The sequence below is a fragment of the Gossypium hirsutum genome, chromosome A13 (assembly GCF_007990345.1).
Source record: "Gossypium hirsutum isolate 1008001.06 chromosome A13, Gossypium_hirsutum_v2.1, whole genome shotgun sequence".
Classification (NCBI taxonomy): Eukaryota; Viridiplantae; Streptophyta; class Magnoliopsida; order Malvales; family Malvaceae; genus Gossypium; species Gossypium hirsutum.
Genome location: NC_053436.1, coordinates 94,455,259 through 94,472,558, shown reverse-complemented (window position 1 = coordinate 94,472,558; position 17,300 = coordinate 94,455,259). Strand labels below are relative to the sequence as shown.

The window sequence follows — 17,300 nt, the reverse complement described above, 5'->3', positions numbered from 1 at the left end:
ATCTGTTGAGTCTCACAAATTCCTATTCATATTTGGTTACAATCATACGACCCTATTTCAACTCGAGGAATTTTTTACGTTTTTGATCAATGAATCACTGACTGATGTATTTCTTACGGAATCCAGTCTGAAAGAACTCCCAGGTAACCCGTTCTTTTGGAACCACCGATACTAATGTTTCCACCAGTGATACGCAAAATCTCGAAGCAAAGATACAACACATTTAATACACTCGTCAGGGGTACATAATAGCTCATCAAACACACGGATAGTATTATCAAGCCAGAATTCAGCTCGCTCAGCATCGTCATCAACAGTGTCTTTGAATTCTTTAGCATCATCATCAACAATGTCTTTGAATTCTTTAGTCTCGTGTTTTCTGATTTTATCAACCGATGGCTTATTTAATCTCATCGAATCAATAACTTGAGGTATTACAGGTATCTGAGGAGGATTAGGTGGGGTTGGAAGTTGTTGAGCAGTCGGATTTGTATGAATATATTATGTGAACCATTCGTTCATCATCTGGAAGACGGCTTGTTTAGCCTCTCCCTCGTGGCTACCCGTAATAGGTCTAGAATCAGATTGTACTGCCCCATTGAACGGGAGCGGGTGCATTACTTTCCACATCATTTGTTACGACTCGATCGGGATCCATTTATTACACGAAAACACAATTTAATTGTCAAGAATCATCACACTATCGCAGTATATCAATATGGCATGTATAGCTAGACTCATATGCGCTATGTTAGTCCTAGAACCGATTAAATCGTAGCTCTGATACCAATCAAATGTATCACCCTAACTCGTATCTGTCGCCATAATAGGGTTACGAGGCATTATCAATCATATCACAACTCAAACAGACATTCATTACATTCCATACTTCGAAATTCATCCACATTTAAAACACTTATCTCATTCAAAAAAATTTAGAAACTTTAATACTATTACAAATTTTATCATTTGATACTTAAAAATAATCAAACATGTGTAGTTAATTAACATATACTGAGCATGTGACAAGATATTTATTTCAATACTTAAATATCAGGCATACCACTTCAAAATCAATACACATGCACATTTTAAAACCAAATGAGCCATATTACACAACTTAATATCCACACACATATGCAATATTAGCAATAGTCAATATGAACAAATATACCCATTTTCTCATTACAAATTTTTTTTACACATATGTACTTATCAATTGAGCCATATTCAAACTCCTAAATCAAACATATCACTTTACAAGTACATTATAGTTCTATTAGTTGAACTTATTGTTTAAATATTATGGCATTAAAACTCCTATAATAAAATCATTCATGTAATCAAACCAAATCATCTTATTCCATAACCGAATATATACCTATACACGTACATTATAATAGTTCAAATAATCAACCAATCATTCATGACACAAATATTTTCCTTGCCATTACAAATCGAATCATATGCAAACATGTCATATGCATTGTTTATAAATATATTCAATTACTTATCTTTAGCCGAATATAAACGTAATATTTTACACTTTTAAATATTTCATTATAAGCTAACTAAAACATACCTAAATTATAATCCTCAATTACCATTTGAAATTAGACTAAAACTCTTAACCAAAACAGTCAAGTAGCATATTCATTTCTTACCTTCACTAACCGAACCTAATAGCCAAATACCAACAATGACATATACATTACTTAACCAATTTAATACATACCAAATACCGAACATACATTCATTCGTTATCTTATTACCAAACCGAATTATAAGTCCAAACATCACACCAAACACATCAAAGAAAAACACACCTTCTAAATTAAGCTAATCTCATGGCCTAATATGCATCATGCCTTGCATTACTCATTACCGAATCACCAAAATCCAAACACATCAAACATATTAACCATGAACATATATAACCGAACTTAAGCATAAAGATTAAGCCATTTTCACATGGCCTAATATATACAACTCAAAATCAAACATAATATAACAAGCATATACATGCCATATGTTCAAAGTTTCAAACTTATAAAATACCGAAATAATGATCGATAGTGTGACGAACTTCCTTGACGATCCCCGAGCTCGTAACTAGCTTTCCAAAATCTATAAAATAATGAACGACCAACACACATTAAGCTTAAATAGCTTAGTAAGTCATAAGTAATTAAATCATTTCAATGAGATACATAATTCAATTAAACTAGGTCAAATCATGCAAACCTTAACCACATATACATTTATCATACTTGCAAATGCATATATCAACACATGAACATTAGCATTATATTATCACTTGGCCGAATATGAACAATCACATGTACATATGAGTCAATTTTCATATCATGCATAGTTTATTTCATCATTTCAATTACTAAACTTACCTTACTTTCATATTTATTTAACTTCACACGTACCTGAACCATTTAGCTTGTTTTCACATTCGATCTTAACTCGATATTGCCCGTTGAACCATTTGGAATCGATAAGGATACTCGAATAACTCAAAAATCTCATACAATGCCAACGTCCCAGACGTGGTCTTACATGTAATCAACAATCGATGCCACTATCCCAGACAGGGTCTTACATGTAAATCATAAATCGATGCCAACGTACCAGACGTGGTCTTACACAAAATTACATATCGGAATCCTATGTCATGACATATGTATCCTAACTATTCCTAAGGTTCGTACGAGACTTTTAGACGTCGTAATTTGATCAATTCAAGCTCGTATGTAATGCTCCCATGCTTAATTCAATTTAACATATACACATACATTTGTAATAATTCAATTCGGCACTTATAAAATATATACATTCGAATTTAATGACATTTATAAAAAGGACCCCACATTATAAAGAACATAGCAATTTAACACTTTAACAAATAGCTAGCCAATTTATGCGATTAAGTCCTTTTATTAAATCAAACACTCAAACAATAATATTAAATCACGAAAATTTCACACATGTAAGTTAACATGCTATAGACACCAAAAATAATATTAAAATATTTTTTACTTGAATTTGTGGTCCCGAAACCACTGTTCTGAATAGGGTCTAAACCGGGCTGTTACATCACATGTGTGTTTATTATCGACTCGCAACCTGGCGTTTGCGAGACTACTTGCTCAAATAATTCGATTAAGAGCACAATTTCCAGATTATGCAATCAAAACGATTCGTCTTGATAATCCTAGTGATTTTACATCCCAAGCTTTTAATGATTATTGTATGTCAATTGGGATAAAAGTTGAACATCCTGTAGCTCATGTTCATACACAAAACGATTTAGCTAAATCATTTATCAAATGCCTCCAACTAATAGCTCAACCATTGCTCACGAGAACAAAACTCCTTATTACAGCTTGGGGATATGCTATTTTGCATGCAGCAGCACTTGTGCACTTAAGGCCAACAAGTTATAATAAGTACTCCCCATTACAATTGGCTTTTGGTTAGGAGCCAAATATTTCCCATCTTAGAATTTTTGGATGTGCAGTATATGTTCCAATTGCTCCACCACAACGCACAAAGATGGGTTCTCAAAGGAGGTTGGGAATATATGTTGGTTATGAATCTCCTTCTATAATTAAATATGTTGAACCATTAACTGGAAATTTATTTACTGCACGATTTATTGATTGTCATTTTGATGAAAAAACATTCCCAACATTAGGGGAAGAGAAAATACAACTGGTAAAAGAAATTACATGGAATGGATCATCATTATCTCAATTAGATCCTCGTACAAGTCAATGTGAACAAGAAGTTCAAAGGATTATACATTTGCAAAACATTGCCAATCAACTGCCAAGTTCATTTACTGACCTAAAGAGAATTACAAAATCTCACATACCAGCTGAAAAATGCTCTAATACAAATTGATATCCCAATAAGGCAAATTGTTAGTGCAAAAGAAAGTAATCCACACCTGAAGCGTGGAAGGCCAATCGGTTCCAAAGATTAAAATCCTCGTAAAAGGGAAGGAGCAATTATTCAAGATGGTAATATTGTGGAGGCAAGTGCCTAGAAGAGGCTAAAGATATAACTAATCAAAAAAACCCCAGAAGAGGTTCAGGTACCTGAAAATGGTGATAACGAAGAAATCTCAATAAGTTATATTACTTCAAGAAAAAAGATGGAACCAAAAAAATATAGTTGCCGGCAACAATTTTGCTTATAATGTTGCTATTGAAATAACAAAAGAAAATGAGAATCTTGAGCCTAAATCTATTGAGGAATGTAGAAATAGAAGAGATTGGCCAAAATGGAAAAAAACGCAATTCAAGTAAAATTAAATTCACTTTCTAAACGTGAGGTTTTTGGACATATAGTCCAAACCCCTAAATATGTAAAGCCGATAGGATATAAATGGATATTTGTATAAAAACAAAATGAGAAAAATGAAGTCGTAACATATAAATCACGACTTGTAGCACAAGGATTTTCGCAAAGACTCGGCATTGATTATGAAGAGACATATTCTCCTGTGGTGGATGCAATCACGTTTAGATACCTTATTAGTCTAGCAGTATGTGAAAAACTTGACATGTGTCTAATAGATGTTGTTATAGCCTATTTGTATGGAACACTTGATAGTGAAATTTATATGAAAATCCCAGAAAGATTTAAAATCCCTGAAGGATATAGAGTTTCTCGTGAACATTGCTCAATCAAATTAAAGAAAACTTTATATGGATTAAAACAATCTGGACATATGTGGTCCAATCGTCTTAGTTAATATTTGTTAAAAGAAGGTTATAAAAACAATCTAATCTGCCCATGTGTTTTTATAAAAAGGTCTGAATCAAACTTTGTGATAATTGCTATTTATGTTGATGATCTAAACATTATTGGAACTCCTGAAGAGCTTCAAAACGCAGTAAGTTATTTAAAGAAAGAATTTGAGATAAAAGATCTTGGAAAAACAAAATTTTGTCTTTGCCTGCAGATCGATCATTTAAAAGATAGAATTCATGTCCATCAGTCAACTTATATGAAAAAGATCTTAAATAAATTTTATATGGATAAATTACATCCATTGAGTACCCCGATGGTTGTACGATCGTTAGATGTGAATAAAGATCAATTTTATCCTTGTGAGAATGATGAAGAGTTTCTTAATCCTGCAAACAACACAAGACCTGATATAGCTTTTACTGTAAACTTGTTAACAAGATTTAGTTCTTCTCCAACATGTAGACATTGAAATGAAATTAAACATGGATTTAGATATCTTAGAGAGACCATTGATATGGGGTTATTTTATTCAAATGATTCAAAGCCCCTATTAGTTGGTTATGCTGATGCTAGATATTTATCGGATCCACATAAAGGTCAATCTTAAATGGGATATTTAGTTATATGTGGAGGTACTGCCATATCACGGCGTTCGACAAAGCAAACATTAGCTGCTGCCTTTTCAAATCATGCTGAAATAATTGCAATGCATGAGGCAAGCCGAGAGTGTGTTTGGCTAAGGTTATTAACCCAACATATCCAGAAGATATGTAATTTGCCTTTATAGGAAAATATGCCAACTATCTTATACGAAGATAATACAACATGTATAGCTCAATTAAAGGGGTTATATCAAAGGTGACAGAACGAAACATATTTCACCAAAATTATTCTTCACTCGTGATCTTGAGAAGAAAGGTAACATAGAAGTTCAAAAAATTCGTTCTAGTGATAATTTAGCAGATCTTTTTACCAAGCATTGAGAACTTCAACATTTGAAAGACTACGAAACAATATTGGAATGCGTTGACTCAAAGATATAATATGATGTCGTCATTAGGGGGAATCTAAAACACGTTGTACTCTTTTCCTTTAACTAAGGTTTTGTCCCACTGGATTTTCTTGGTAAAGGTTTTTAACGAGGTAACTTGTAATAGGAGATTGTGTACTCTTTTTCCTTCATTAGGTTTTTATCCCATAGGGTTTTTCCTAATAAAGGTTTTAATGAGCACTGTTTTCTTTAGTGGACATCTAAGGGGAAGTGTTATAAATAAATGTGAATGCCCATATTTTAACCCCCCTCCATTTATGAGGTAAAACCTCCCATTCATTATGCAATGTTTAATATATGCGTTAATGAAGCACTTAAGTAAGCTTCATTTATGGTATTGCATTGAATGTTAATTACTTATAAATTATAAATAGAATTCTTACCTGAGTGAAATAAAAAATGAGAAAAATTCTCTTGTATTTTCATCTACTTTTATTTATTATTTTATTAATTTTTCTATAACATTTAGATTTTTTTGACATTTAAGCAAAAGAAATCTAAAAGAACGATCAAAAGGATCTTGAAAAGAAATTTTAAAATATAATAAAATAATTATAAAAAATTCCAAACAATATGAAAAATAATAAAAGCTCTAAAAATTTTAAAAATAAGAAATGAAAATTTTGAAAATAATAAAAGATTTAATAAAAATTTTAATCGAAGTAAATAATTTGCCTGATTGATTGATGCATCTGTTAAAAGATGGTAAGCCCTTTTAGAAGGTTTTTTTAGGTTACCATAAATGTTGACTTGTGCACCAAACAGATTTTAAAGGGAGGTTTAATTTTTTTTTTAAAAATGTAAGTTTATGTTTTTGTAATAGAATTATGAATATGTAATATTACGGGGTGAAATGTTTGACATTATATTGTTTGGTTAATTTGATAGATTAAATGTTTATTTTATGGAATATAAATATTTTCAGTATAATCATTACGAGGTTATAAATAAAAATGGATTAATATCAAACTATCTCCTTCAAAACCAATCAACACCATTTTTATTTTTTAAAGGCTTTTTGGTAAAACAAGCTTTTCAACTTTTTTTTACCTAATTAAATCGTATAAAATTGATTAAATAAATCCATTCCCCATTAATATTGATGTTGCATTTGTTAATGACCACGTCAAATTGATGTTGATGTGGTAGTGCCACATCATTGTTGATGGTTGGTGTAAAAATATCACATCATTGTTATGTTAATAAAAATAAAAAAATAATTTTTTAAAAATAATTGTACAATGATTTAGTTGTTTAATTCATTCTAAAATTATAAAAATATATAAAAATAATTAAAATTTATAAAAATTATTAGAAATTAACTTAAAAAACATAAAATTTTATAAAAAAATAAATTATCTTTTATAAAAATTATATTTCTCCTTTTATTAAATTATTTGACTAATATAACTTGCGTAAATTGAAAAATCAGAGACAGAAATATAACAAAAAATTGTTAATCTTAATTTTATAATATAAGTTGTTGATTTTTTTATATTTAAAATGTAAAAATTAATAAATTTTGTAAAAAATTATTTTTTAATTAATTTCTAATAAATATTAAAAAATTTAATAATTTTTTTTATTTTTTATAATTTTAGAATATATCCAGAAGTTCATATTTCAATCAACTTAGACAATTATTTGTTTAGATTTATTGTGTACTTATTTTTAAAATATTCAGTATTGATATGATGTCTATTACTAGTTGCGTCAGCGTTATCATTAAATACTAATGATTAACATTAGCCATAAGGATCAGTTTTGTTAATTTAGAGCTCAATTAAGTACAAAATGTTCAGAAGAACTTAATTGATTTTTTAGAAAATTTTAATTATTTTTATAAATTTTAGAATTATTGTTAAGAATAATTTTAAAATTATTAAAATAATATTTCAATTATGATCAAATTAATTATTACCTCTTTGAATTAACATGTCACTGTAGAAAGTTATTGGAAAAGTGATCAAAATTTAATAATTTAATAATATTAGTGACTATCATATAATTTTTAAAAATTGAGGGTTAAAAACATAATTTTAAACAAAATTTAAGGAGTATAGGTTCTAGTTTACGGCAACAATGTACAAATTGCGTCGTATAAAAAAAATTCAATTGTTTCAAACAGAACTCCATGGTTGACCAACCCAGCAAGCAAGGCAAGGCAAGCCTTCCTTTTTTGTTTTGTCACAATAGTCATCGCGTTACAGCTAGAAACTTCAGATTTGATTTGATCTGCTTTTACCCTTAAAAACCCTCACTTTGTAATCACAAGCCTAAAGTTGTATTCTTTTTTCATTACATCCCTCAGCATATTCTCAGTCTCATCTTGGTTTTTGGTTTTTCTTCTTTTGTTAGTGCGAAAACATTAACCTTTTATTTATTTATTTATTTATTTAAGTTTTTGTTTTTTCTTTTTCTTTTTGAATCTGGTTCTTTTTCTTTCAAAGTGGATCAACTGAATTTTGATCCAGTTTCTTCATCTAGGTCCTTTTTTATTTTCAATCCAAATTCAGTCCCTTTTTTTTTCAATCTTGGTTAACTTTGGCAGTTTCAAGTAAAACCAGATATGGGTGGTTGCCTCACAAAAAACAAAGATCCAATGCCCCAACATAATGGCTATAGATCAGGAGCAACAACTACAGCTGCTGTTCATCAACAAAGATACCAGGACCCTGTTAGGCCTGCACCAATTCAACCCCAGGTCTACCACATCCCTCAAAAGCCAGGGACTCAAACACCATGGAAGCCTGCTGTTCCAGCACCAAGTCCCAAGCCTGCCCCTAATATTGACACAATCCTAGGCAAACCATTTGAAGACATAAGGATGCATTACACAATTGGTAAAGAACTGGGAAAAGGTCAGTTTGGTGTAACTTATCATTGTACCGAGAATTCAACTGGTAAACAATATGCTTGCAAGACTATATCCAAGAGGAAGCTAGTGAGAAAGAATGATAAGGAAGATATGAAAAGGGAGATACAAATTATGCAACATTTGAGTGGACAACCGAATATTGTTGAGTTTAAGGGTGCTTATGAGGATAAGCAATCTGTTCACCTTGTGATGGAATTATGTGCTGGTGGTGAATTGTTTGATAGGATTATTGCTAAGGGGCACTATAGTGAAAGGGCAGCGGCTTCTATATGTAGGGCTATTGTTAATGTTGTCCATGCTTGCCATTTTATGGGTGTGATGCATAGGGACCTTAAGCCTGAGAACTTCTTGTTGTCTAGCAAGGGTGAGAATGCCCTTTTGAAGGCCACCGATTTCGGGTTGTCAGTGTTCATTGAAGAGGGTAAATTATTGTCAATCTTTTATATTTTGATCATTTTCGCATCGAATTAATTATTTTAATTTGCATGAGTTTGATGCAGATTCTTCGTGTTTTAGTTGTTCTGCTTGTGGATCTTTAGTCTGTCTTAACTGATGTCCTTTTTCAATGCAATTTCCCATAGCCAGAGCTTGGCAGACATTGTATTTTGTCATGTTAGAATGACTGTCATATTTGATCTTGTCTTGTCTTGTTGTGTTGAGTTTTGCTTTAAACTGCTGGCCAGAAACATGCTGGTAACTGCCTCAGCTTTTTAGGCTAGTAGTCCATAGTAAGATGTCGTATGTGAAATATGTATAAGATGTGATTGCTTTGAATTAGTCATATTTGGGACGCACTGCATCAATGACATGGAGCCTTAACCATTAAAGTTATATACAGTTAGTTTGTTTTGGACATATTAGTCTGAAGTCTTAACTCCTAAGTCTTCTTGTGGAAGATTCTAAGTTTTTACCTAACCCCTCAATAATATTGTGACTATTGAAAGAAGAATAAAGTCCGTTAAGCTAAATTATATTCGAATGTCATTGTTAAGATGTCATTTGCTTTATTTTATTCACACTTTATTTGGTTACCTATATGATATTTTGACTATAGCATCTTAAAATATCAACCTTTTCTCTTTGGAGCTTCATTTGTTACTAAATAAAAACCGAAACTTGACAGTAACTGCAACTTTTTTTAGCTTCCAGCATTTTCATTGTGGTTGCCTCTATGTTTATGCTGTAATCTTCATACTTATTTTGCGTTGAAAAAGTTTCAAAGATGCACAGAGGAAGGGCAAATTTCAGAAATATTGTTTGAAACTAGTTCTCTCTATATCCTGTAAACTGAATTGGAAGAATAAGTTTCATTTACTTGATGGTGGAATTTGACCTCAATAACCATGTGAAGGTTGCACAACATTTATCTTTTATTGAGTATAAACTTGCATGTAAAAACACAATTACAATAGGATGCCTGTATTCACATGCTTATTCACAGTAACATGTATTATGCTTGAAGGTGAACTCTATGTAGAATGAGGGGAAAGAAAAGAATTTCATGTTCTATCATGCTGTGATATAACTACTATCCTTCTTTCCTGATTGTTTTTGATGCGTTTGGCAGGTAAGGTTTATCAGGACATAGTTGGGAGTGCTTTCTATGTTGCTCCTGAGGTTTTACTGCGTAAATATGGGAAGGAGATCGATATTTGGAGTGCAGGAGTTATACTGTATATCTTACTCAGTGGTGTGCCTCCATTTTGGGCAGGTAAAACTTAAGGTTACTCGTGGGAATCCTAAGCTGTCATTTTATAAACTGCCTTTGAATTTCAAAACTGCTATTTCATTGTTAGTAAATAATTTTGATGAATGTTTTTCCTTGCAGAAACTGAGAAGGGAATATTTGATGCTATTTTGGAAGGAGAAATTGACTTTGAAAGTCAGCCATGGCCATCTATTTCGGACAGTGCCAAGGACCTAGTCTGCAGGATGTTAACACAGGACCCGAAAAAGCGGATTACTTCTACTCAAGTCCTAGGTAGTTATTTTCAGCAGCCTTTATTTTTTTGTTGGGATTGAAGTAGTTAATCTCGGTTACAACAGTGCAAAATTACACTATATATGCACGTTAAACTTATGAGTTAATATAGTTCATCTCAAGCTCAAGTCAGAGATTGAAATTCTGTGGTTTATGCAGAGCATCCGTGGATAAGAGAAGGTGGAAATGCATCGGACAAGCCACTAGACAGTGCGGTCCTTTCTAGAATGAAGCAATTCAGAAGAATGAACAAACTTAAGCAACTTGCCTTAAAGGTAAGTTTATATTGATTTATACGGTATCATTTCTTTCTTTTGGAACTTGGTAGGAAAATTGAGAGAGAGAGAGAGAGAGAGGCATGTGAATCATTAGTCGAGATATGAGCTGTTTTGATATATGAGAGCAAATTAGCAAGGCATTTTTGCAATCCCCTGTTATTCTAATGCTAATGTGTGACCTGACTCGAACAACCTAATTTAGTTGCTATCTGATAACAAGCCCGGTGGATTATAGGTCATTGCAGAAAATCTTTCCACAGAAGAAATCCAAGGCCTGAAGCAGATGTTTGCAAACATCGATACTGACAACAGTGGCACAATCACGTATGATGAACTTAAGACTGGATTAGCTCGACTGGGATCTAAGCTCACAGAGACTGAAGTTCAGCAGCTGATGGAAGCTGTAAGTTATCATTTAAATCTATAACATCTGGATCCTTGTTTTAATCTATATCATACACAAACTATGTTTTACTTGGACTACGTGTGACTGTTGGATAGGGGAATATTAAATATTTTGTACATTTTCCCCTGTATTTGAAGGATCCTTGAAGGGTCATCTCTTCATATGTATGCCCTGATATACGTTAGGCAAGGGTATTTCAAGAAAAATGAAGAGCTCTAACAATATAGACCTACTAACCTCGGTTTTATTTTGCAGGCTGATGTGGATGGAAATGGTACCATTGACTATATCGAATTTATCACAGCTACAATGCACAGACATAGGCTTGAAAGAGATGAAGATTTGTATAAAGCTTTTCAACATTTTGATAAGGACAATAGTGGGTGAGGTATCCGTACTCTGTATAAAATTCATCATCTGACTTCTATTTTTTCATGGACATGACATAGGGATGAGGATGTGACCCTCCAAATGCTTCTAAATACGTGAAAGAACTTCAAAGAATGTTGAACACGTATTGATATCCAACACACATACCCAAGCCTGAGTGACATAGGATTCGATTGCTCTGAATCAGTTGTAGTTGGGGCACACTACATCAATTACATGGGAGATATGGATATGTCAATAACTTGTTTGTGAAACGTTTTGCAGGCATATCACAAGAGATGAACTCGAAGCTGCCATGAAAGAATATGGAATGGGTGACGATGACACAATCAAGGAAATCATATCTGAAGTCGACACCGATAATGTAAACTCCATTTCTATCACTCAAAAGTTTATTTCAATTTTCAGCACGGTTCATCGATTCTCATTCCTTCTTTACAGGATGGTAAAATCAACTACGAGGAGTTCCGTGACATGATGAGAAGTGGAACCCAGCATGGGCAGCTGTTTTAGATTTTCAAGACTAGAATTGCAGCAAAAAACAACAGTTGGCTTTTAAGAGATTTGGAGATTTCCACCACATAAGTGTGGTTTTTTCTTTTTTTTTGGGGGGGGGGGGGAGGGGGGGTTCTTTTTTCTTCATTTTGAGTGTAATATATTGCATATAGATATTCAATCGGATTTTGAGAGGGGAGATTGTTTTGCTTATATATATTTTTCCTTGTTTCTTCAGTTCTGGTTTTGGCCAGAGCGTTGAACTAAAAACCTCATAGGATACCTGGCAGTTCACATACAGTATACTTGTTTTAAACTAAAAACCTCATAGGATACCTGGTAGTTCACATACAGTACACTTGTTTTATATGCATACTATTAAACTCCATCTTTCTCTACTGTCCATATTCAACTTATCTCCGGTTATGGAAATTTAGATATGAAAAGAAAATAAGGATATTTGTGTAAGGCAAAGATCGAAAGCAAATAAATGACCATTATTTATTATAAATGAAACTGAAACTCCAACATCATATTCCATTAGGGTTCTTCCCACAGACCAGAGGTATTAAAATCAAAAGACATGACATCCCTAAAACCACTCAAAAACCATGAATCTTGATTTGCTCTTTCTTCACTATTCCAGCATTAACAAGGAAGTGTGCTACTTTCTTCCGCTGATCACCTTGTAATTGAATGATTTTGCCCAGCTCTTTGTCGTGCACAACATTCCCGTTACAGCAGAACTCCTTTTTAAGAGACTTAAGGATCTTATCGGAACTCAGTTCTTGTTTCAGACCTTCAACAGTTGTCAAGCTTTTCCTGCCATTTCTCTGTTGGATTCGGATATGAACATAGTCTTTGGTTCCTGTTCTTCCGAATTCCTCGGCCTCCGCAAAAGGATCAAAAGTTGTTGGGATTTGAATGCCTAACTCAACCATGTACTTCGTTAAATAAGAACTTCGATCGATCTGGACTTGCTTGTCTTGTTCCTCGAGCGAGTGGTCTGCATCAAAGTACCTTAAATTGTTAGAACATCAGCAAGTATTATACAACTTGTTAAGAACCAACCAACTTCGATACAAACACAGATCTAAACAACGGCATAAAGTGGTTCATCTTGCAAAAGAGAATAACACCAAGTTTTGCAATGAACAAAGCAAAGACAAAAACATCCAGAAGAAACCATTAATCCAATCCTTAGTAACAAGACAAGACATGCTAAAAGAATTCCCAGAGACAAAAACAAGAAAAAAGAGTATTGGATTAGAAACCGAACCTTGAGAGAGAACTAGGAGAGTTGTTGGAATTGATAGGATGAGGAAAGAAGAGAAAGGAAGATGGTGTTTATATAGGAAGGTGAAAGACGGTTAAAGCCCGCGGCGTACAGTGGTTAAGGATATGTACGTAGGTGAGATTGATTGGTGAACCGTAGATTTCCAGATTTAGATTAATGAAAGTGTAATGTATTGGAGAAATAAATAACCCCAGCCTGGAATCTAATGGAAGCTGATCCATCATTTGAGAAGACTGTGGAAAACCAAAGAAAAAATTTATGGTCTTAATTTAAATATAATGGGATTTTTTTCAGGAAAAAAGAAAAACTAAAAAGAGGAGAAAAAGATTGTAGATACAGAACAAGAGAAGATAGAGATAAAGAAAAATTAAAAAAGTTCGGGTGTATAATGCACCATTTTAGAGAGAGGAAAAAGAAGAAAGTAAAAATATTTTTTTATTATATTTTAATACATTTCTTTATATATTTATATTATTATTTAAATAATTAATATCACGAGTTAATTAAACAATAATCTAATTAGTGTAATTACAAATATATATTATTTAAAATAAGTTATGTTAAAAATATATTTATGGTGAAATTTAAATTTATGCCAATTCTATTAAAACGTTAATCTAATTAGTGTAATTACAAATATATATTATTTAAAATAAGTTATGTTAAAAATATATTTATGGTGAAATTTAAATTTATGCTAATTCTATTAGTAAGACCTTAAATTTATTATTTAACCAACGCTTCATTTTAATATTTTTTATAGATTTTAATTTTATTATTTACACTTTCTTATTTGTATATCTTAATAAAGTTATTGATTGAGTTGGACACACATACATATGTGGTAAAATTTTTAATTTATTTAATATTTTCCTATACGTACATAACACTTGTCAACCTTGTAATAAACTCCACTGACAGTATACTTTTCGATCACAAAAACGTCTTCTAAAGTTTCTCCATATCTCTTATTTGATTTACAATAGCCGACACCATTGAATAATATCTAAAATTAACTTGAATCCTTTCATTCACAAAGTTTCAAATTCACCTCATAATACTTGGAGTCAAACCTTCTTCACTTTGTAAACATTTTGGAGAGAACTTTGCAAAATCTCCCAAGCTTCTTTTGTAGTGGTAGCATTAGCAACTTTTTACCAACATCGATTCATCCAAATGTTGATAGATAGGAGCGAGGACTTGTTAATCCTTCTTCCTTGTTTTTGCCAAAGCATCCTTTTCATGTTGCGATAATGATGCCTTATTTTAGGAAGCTTCATAACGGTTTTGTATTATCTCTTAAACACCTTGTGAGCCAAGTAGAACTTTTATACATATACATCAAATTTCATAGTTGTCTTTTGTAAGACAAGGAAGTCATCTCTTCTCACTAAGATTTTGGTAAAGGAAGAGAGAAACAATTTTAGGGAGAGGAATTTTGAAACTCACTTCTACTATGAATTCCTTTTTTTAGTTTGGCTTTTTGGATGTAGATGATGATATCTATATAGATAGATTCGTATAATTCTTATATATATTGTACAATGAAGTACCATATGAGTGAAAATATAGGAATCCAAATCTGTCGAACCACTTATGTTATGATCTTCTACATCTTAAGTCTTCCAGTTCCGTCACCTGGCTTATGTTCTTTATGTAGCATTCTGGCCGAATGACTTTATGAAATTATGTCGATACTTCCACATATTATGGGTAATGTAGGAGACATTTCTATTTTTCTCCCAAAGAATCTTTAGAATTACCATTGTTTAGTTTTAAATTTACCCTTTTAATTACAACACACTCACCTATTTATAAAATCACACCAATCAATAACACGTGGATACGAGTAACACAAATCTTATTCATATCTATAAAATAAGATAGGATCACACATATAATTTACAATATCCAAATCCTTATCTAAAACCAACTAATAATATACCCACACATATAAGAAAATAAGCAAACATAATCTAAAAATTTCAAATTACAATATCCAGCGGTTCAAAGAGCATGGATAAGCATTTACACTTGAAAGAAGGGCCAATTGGTGCTACTTTTGAGGAGCTCGCCTTTTCAAAGTGGAAGTTCGGGATACAAGTCTCCTCACAGCATTTGAAGTCTTTTTGCCAATGTTGGAGTGTTGGACTTTGACCCACAACGGAATAGAGTTCAAGGTTGAGATTGTAGGTGTCAAAGTTGGATTGAACGGAAGCAAATGTCCAATACGAGTGCCTGAGTTTTGGTATCAATGTGGTCATTTGAGCCATGGCAAGAGGGGTGGACTCTTTCATTTCTTGTTTAAAATGATATGGAGTTGAGCTTTAATTAAAAATATTTTCTAATTTCTAGACTTCCCAATAAACTTGGGTGTCGGCTTTGCAAATATGACCCATGATTGAAGATCAGATTTTTAACCTTTTATGGCCGCCATAATCCTGCCTTTAATTCCTCCAAACAATGAATCTATCATCTGCCGGATCTTATCAAAGAAAACATTGACATAAACGTGGCAAAAGCCAAAGAATATTTTATTTCTTATTCTTGAAGAAAAAGTTTGAAAAAATCGTCATTGGTTCCTTCAGATTTCTTTCACCATTTCCATTTGTGTTTTATCATTTAGCAATTTGGGATTTCGCCAAATTCTTTGTCTGATGGTGTTAGAATTGTGTGACCCAAATTCTAAGAGATTGCTTGCAAGTCAAGTTAAACAAAAATATATTTTCTTTCTAGAAGATTTAGTATTTATTAGTATAATATATTTAGCATTTATTAGTATAGTTTATTTGACTTACTAATTTAGCCTATAAATAGGCTCCTTTACAATCTTAGAATTAAGAGACACCCATTAGATTAGAACTCATAACACATTCAGAGAATTTTGTGTTTACGTTTGAGGGTTCTTTGTTTTTCGGGTTTTCGGGGTTTAGTTTTTATCTCCATCTTTTGTACTCTTCATTCTTTTGCCATTATAGTAAAATTATCTTTGCCCGTGGTTTTTTATCCTCTTTTGAAGGGTTTTTCCACGTTAAATTTGTGTGTCCATCTTCTCAATTTCTTCTACTATTTTACTTGTTCGTTGCTTATTCGGGACGATCCTAACAAGTGGTATCAGAGCTAGTTTAACTTTCATAGATTAGCCCGGTCAGAGATGGTAGCAACAAGGTTTGAAATTGAGAAGTTCGATGGTGAGACAAATTTCAATCTGTGGCAAGTTCGGATGATGGCAATTCTAGTTCAAAATGGCTTGAAAAAGGTTGTTACAGGGAAAAAGCCTGAGAATCTAAATCAAACAGAATGGGAAGAGCTTGATGAAAAGGCCTTGTCTGCAATCCAGTTGTGCCTCGCGAATACAGTATTGCAGGAGGTATTGATGGAGAAGACCTCATTCGCCTTGTGGAAAAGGTTAGAAACTCTTTATGCGACTAAGTCTCTGGCTAACCGTTTAGTGTTGAAACAACGTCTATTTACGTTTCACATGAACGAATGTGAGCTTCTTAAAGATCACATCAGTCAATTCATTACTCTTTTAAATGATTTAAAGAACGTTGAGGTTCATATTGACGATGAAGATCAAGCTATGCTATTATTGTGCTATTTACCCTCTTCATACAAGTATTTCAGGGAGACCCTGATTTATGGCAGAGATAAACTCTCGTTCGAAGATGTGAAGGGTCATTTGTTGAGTAGAGACAAACTCGACAATGAGTTTGATTTGAATAGCAAAGCAGATAGACAAGCTTCCGTTTTG

The 17,300-nt window shown here is 32.5% G+C and overlaps 2 protein-coding genes across 4 annotated transcripts; one reads left to right on the top strand and one right to left on the bottom strand.

Annotated features, from left to right (window-relative positions):
* The first annotated feature begins 7,919 nt into the window (after nt 1-7,919).
* LOC107920041 (calcium-dependent protein kinase 33) lies at nt 7,920-12,637 on the top strand. Of its 2 annotated transcripts, none has more exons than XR_005907726.1 (8): nt 7,920-9,120; nt 10,267-10,410; nt 10,528-10,680; nt 10,840-10,955; nt 11,194-11,361; nt 11,620-11,752; nt 12,019-12,118; nt 12,196-12,289. XR_005907726.1 is itself a non-coding variant. In XM_016849537.2 (8 exons), exons 1-8 carry the CDS (start codon nt 8,391-8,393, stop codon nt 12,265-12,267), a joined length of 1,611 nt encoding a protein of 536 aa, XP_016705026.2. In that variant the 5' UTR covers nt 7,920-8,390; the 3' UTR covers nt 12,268-12,637. The 2 variants fall into 2 exon arrangements, 1 of the variants encoding a protein (XP_016705026.2); XM_016849537.2 differs by having other exon boundaries at nt 11,620-11,747; nt 12,196-12,637.
* A 90-nt stretch (nt 12,638-12,727) lies between these two features.
* Nucleotides 12,728-13,907, bottom strand: LOC121212485 (protein translation factor SUI1 homolog). Of its 2 annotated transcripts, none has more exons than XM_041085307.1 (2): nt 13,529-13,907; nt 12,728-13,255 (listed from the first exon to the last, which is right to left on the bottom strand). In XM_041085307.1, exon 2 carries the CDS (start codon nt 13,188-13,190, stop codon nt 12,852-12,854), a length of 339 nt encoding a protein of 112 aa, XP_040941241.1. In that variant the 5' UTR covers nt 13,191-13,255; nt 13,529-13,907; the 3' UTR covers nt 12,728-12,851. The 2 variants fall into 2 exon arrangements, with proteins under 2 accessions (XP_040941241.1, XP_040941242.1); XM_041085308.1 differs by lacking the exon at nt 13,529-13,907 and adding an exon at nt 13,337-13,510.
* Between the last annotated feature and the right edge of the window lie 3,393 nt (nt 13,908-17,300).

Bases quoted from the DNA above. Each gene is read 5' to 3' on its own strand.
- LOC107920041 (XM_016849537.2), top strand. From the start codon at position 8,391: ATGGGTGGTTGCCTCACAAAAAACAAAGATCCAATGCCCCAACATAAT. The intron at 11,362-11,619 runs GTAAGTTATCAT...TTTATTTTGCAG, and splicing joins TTCAGCAGCTGATGGAAGCT to GCTGATGTGGATGGAAATGG. The intron at 11,748-12,018 runs GTGAGGTATCCG...AACGTTTTGCAG, and splicing joins TTTGATAAGGACAATAGTGG to GCATATCACAAGAGATGAAC.
- LOC121212485 (XM_041085307.1), bottom strand. From the start codon at position 13,190: ATGGTTGAGTTAGGCATTCAAATCCCAACAACTTTTGATCCTTTTGCG.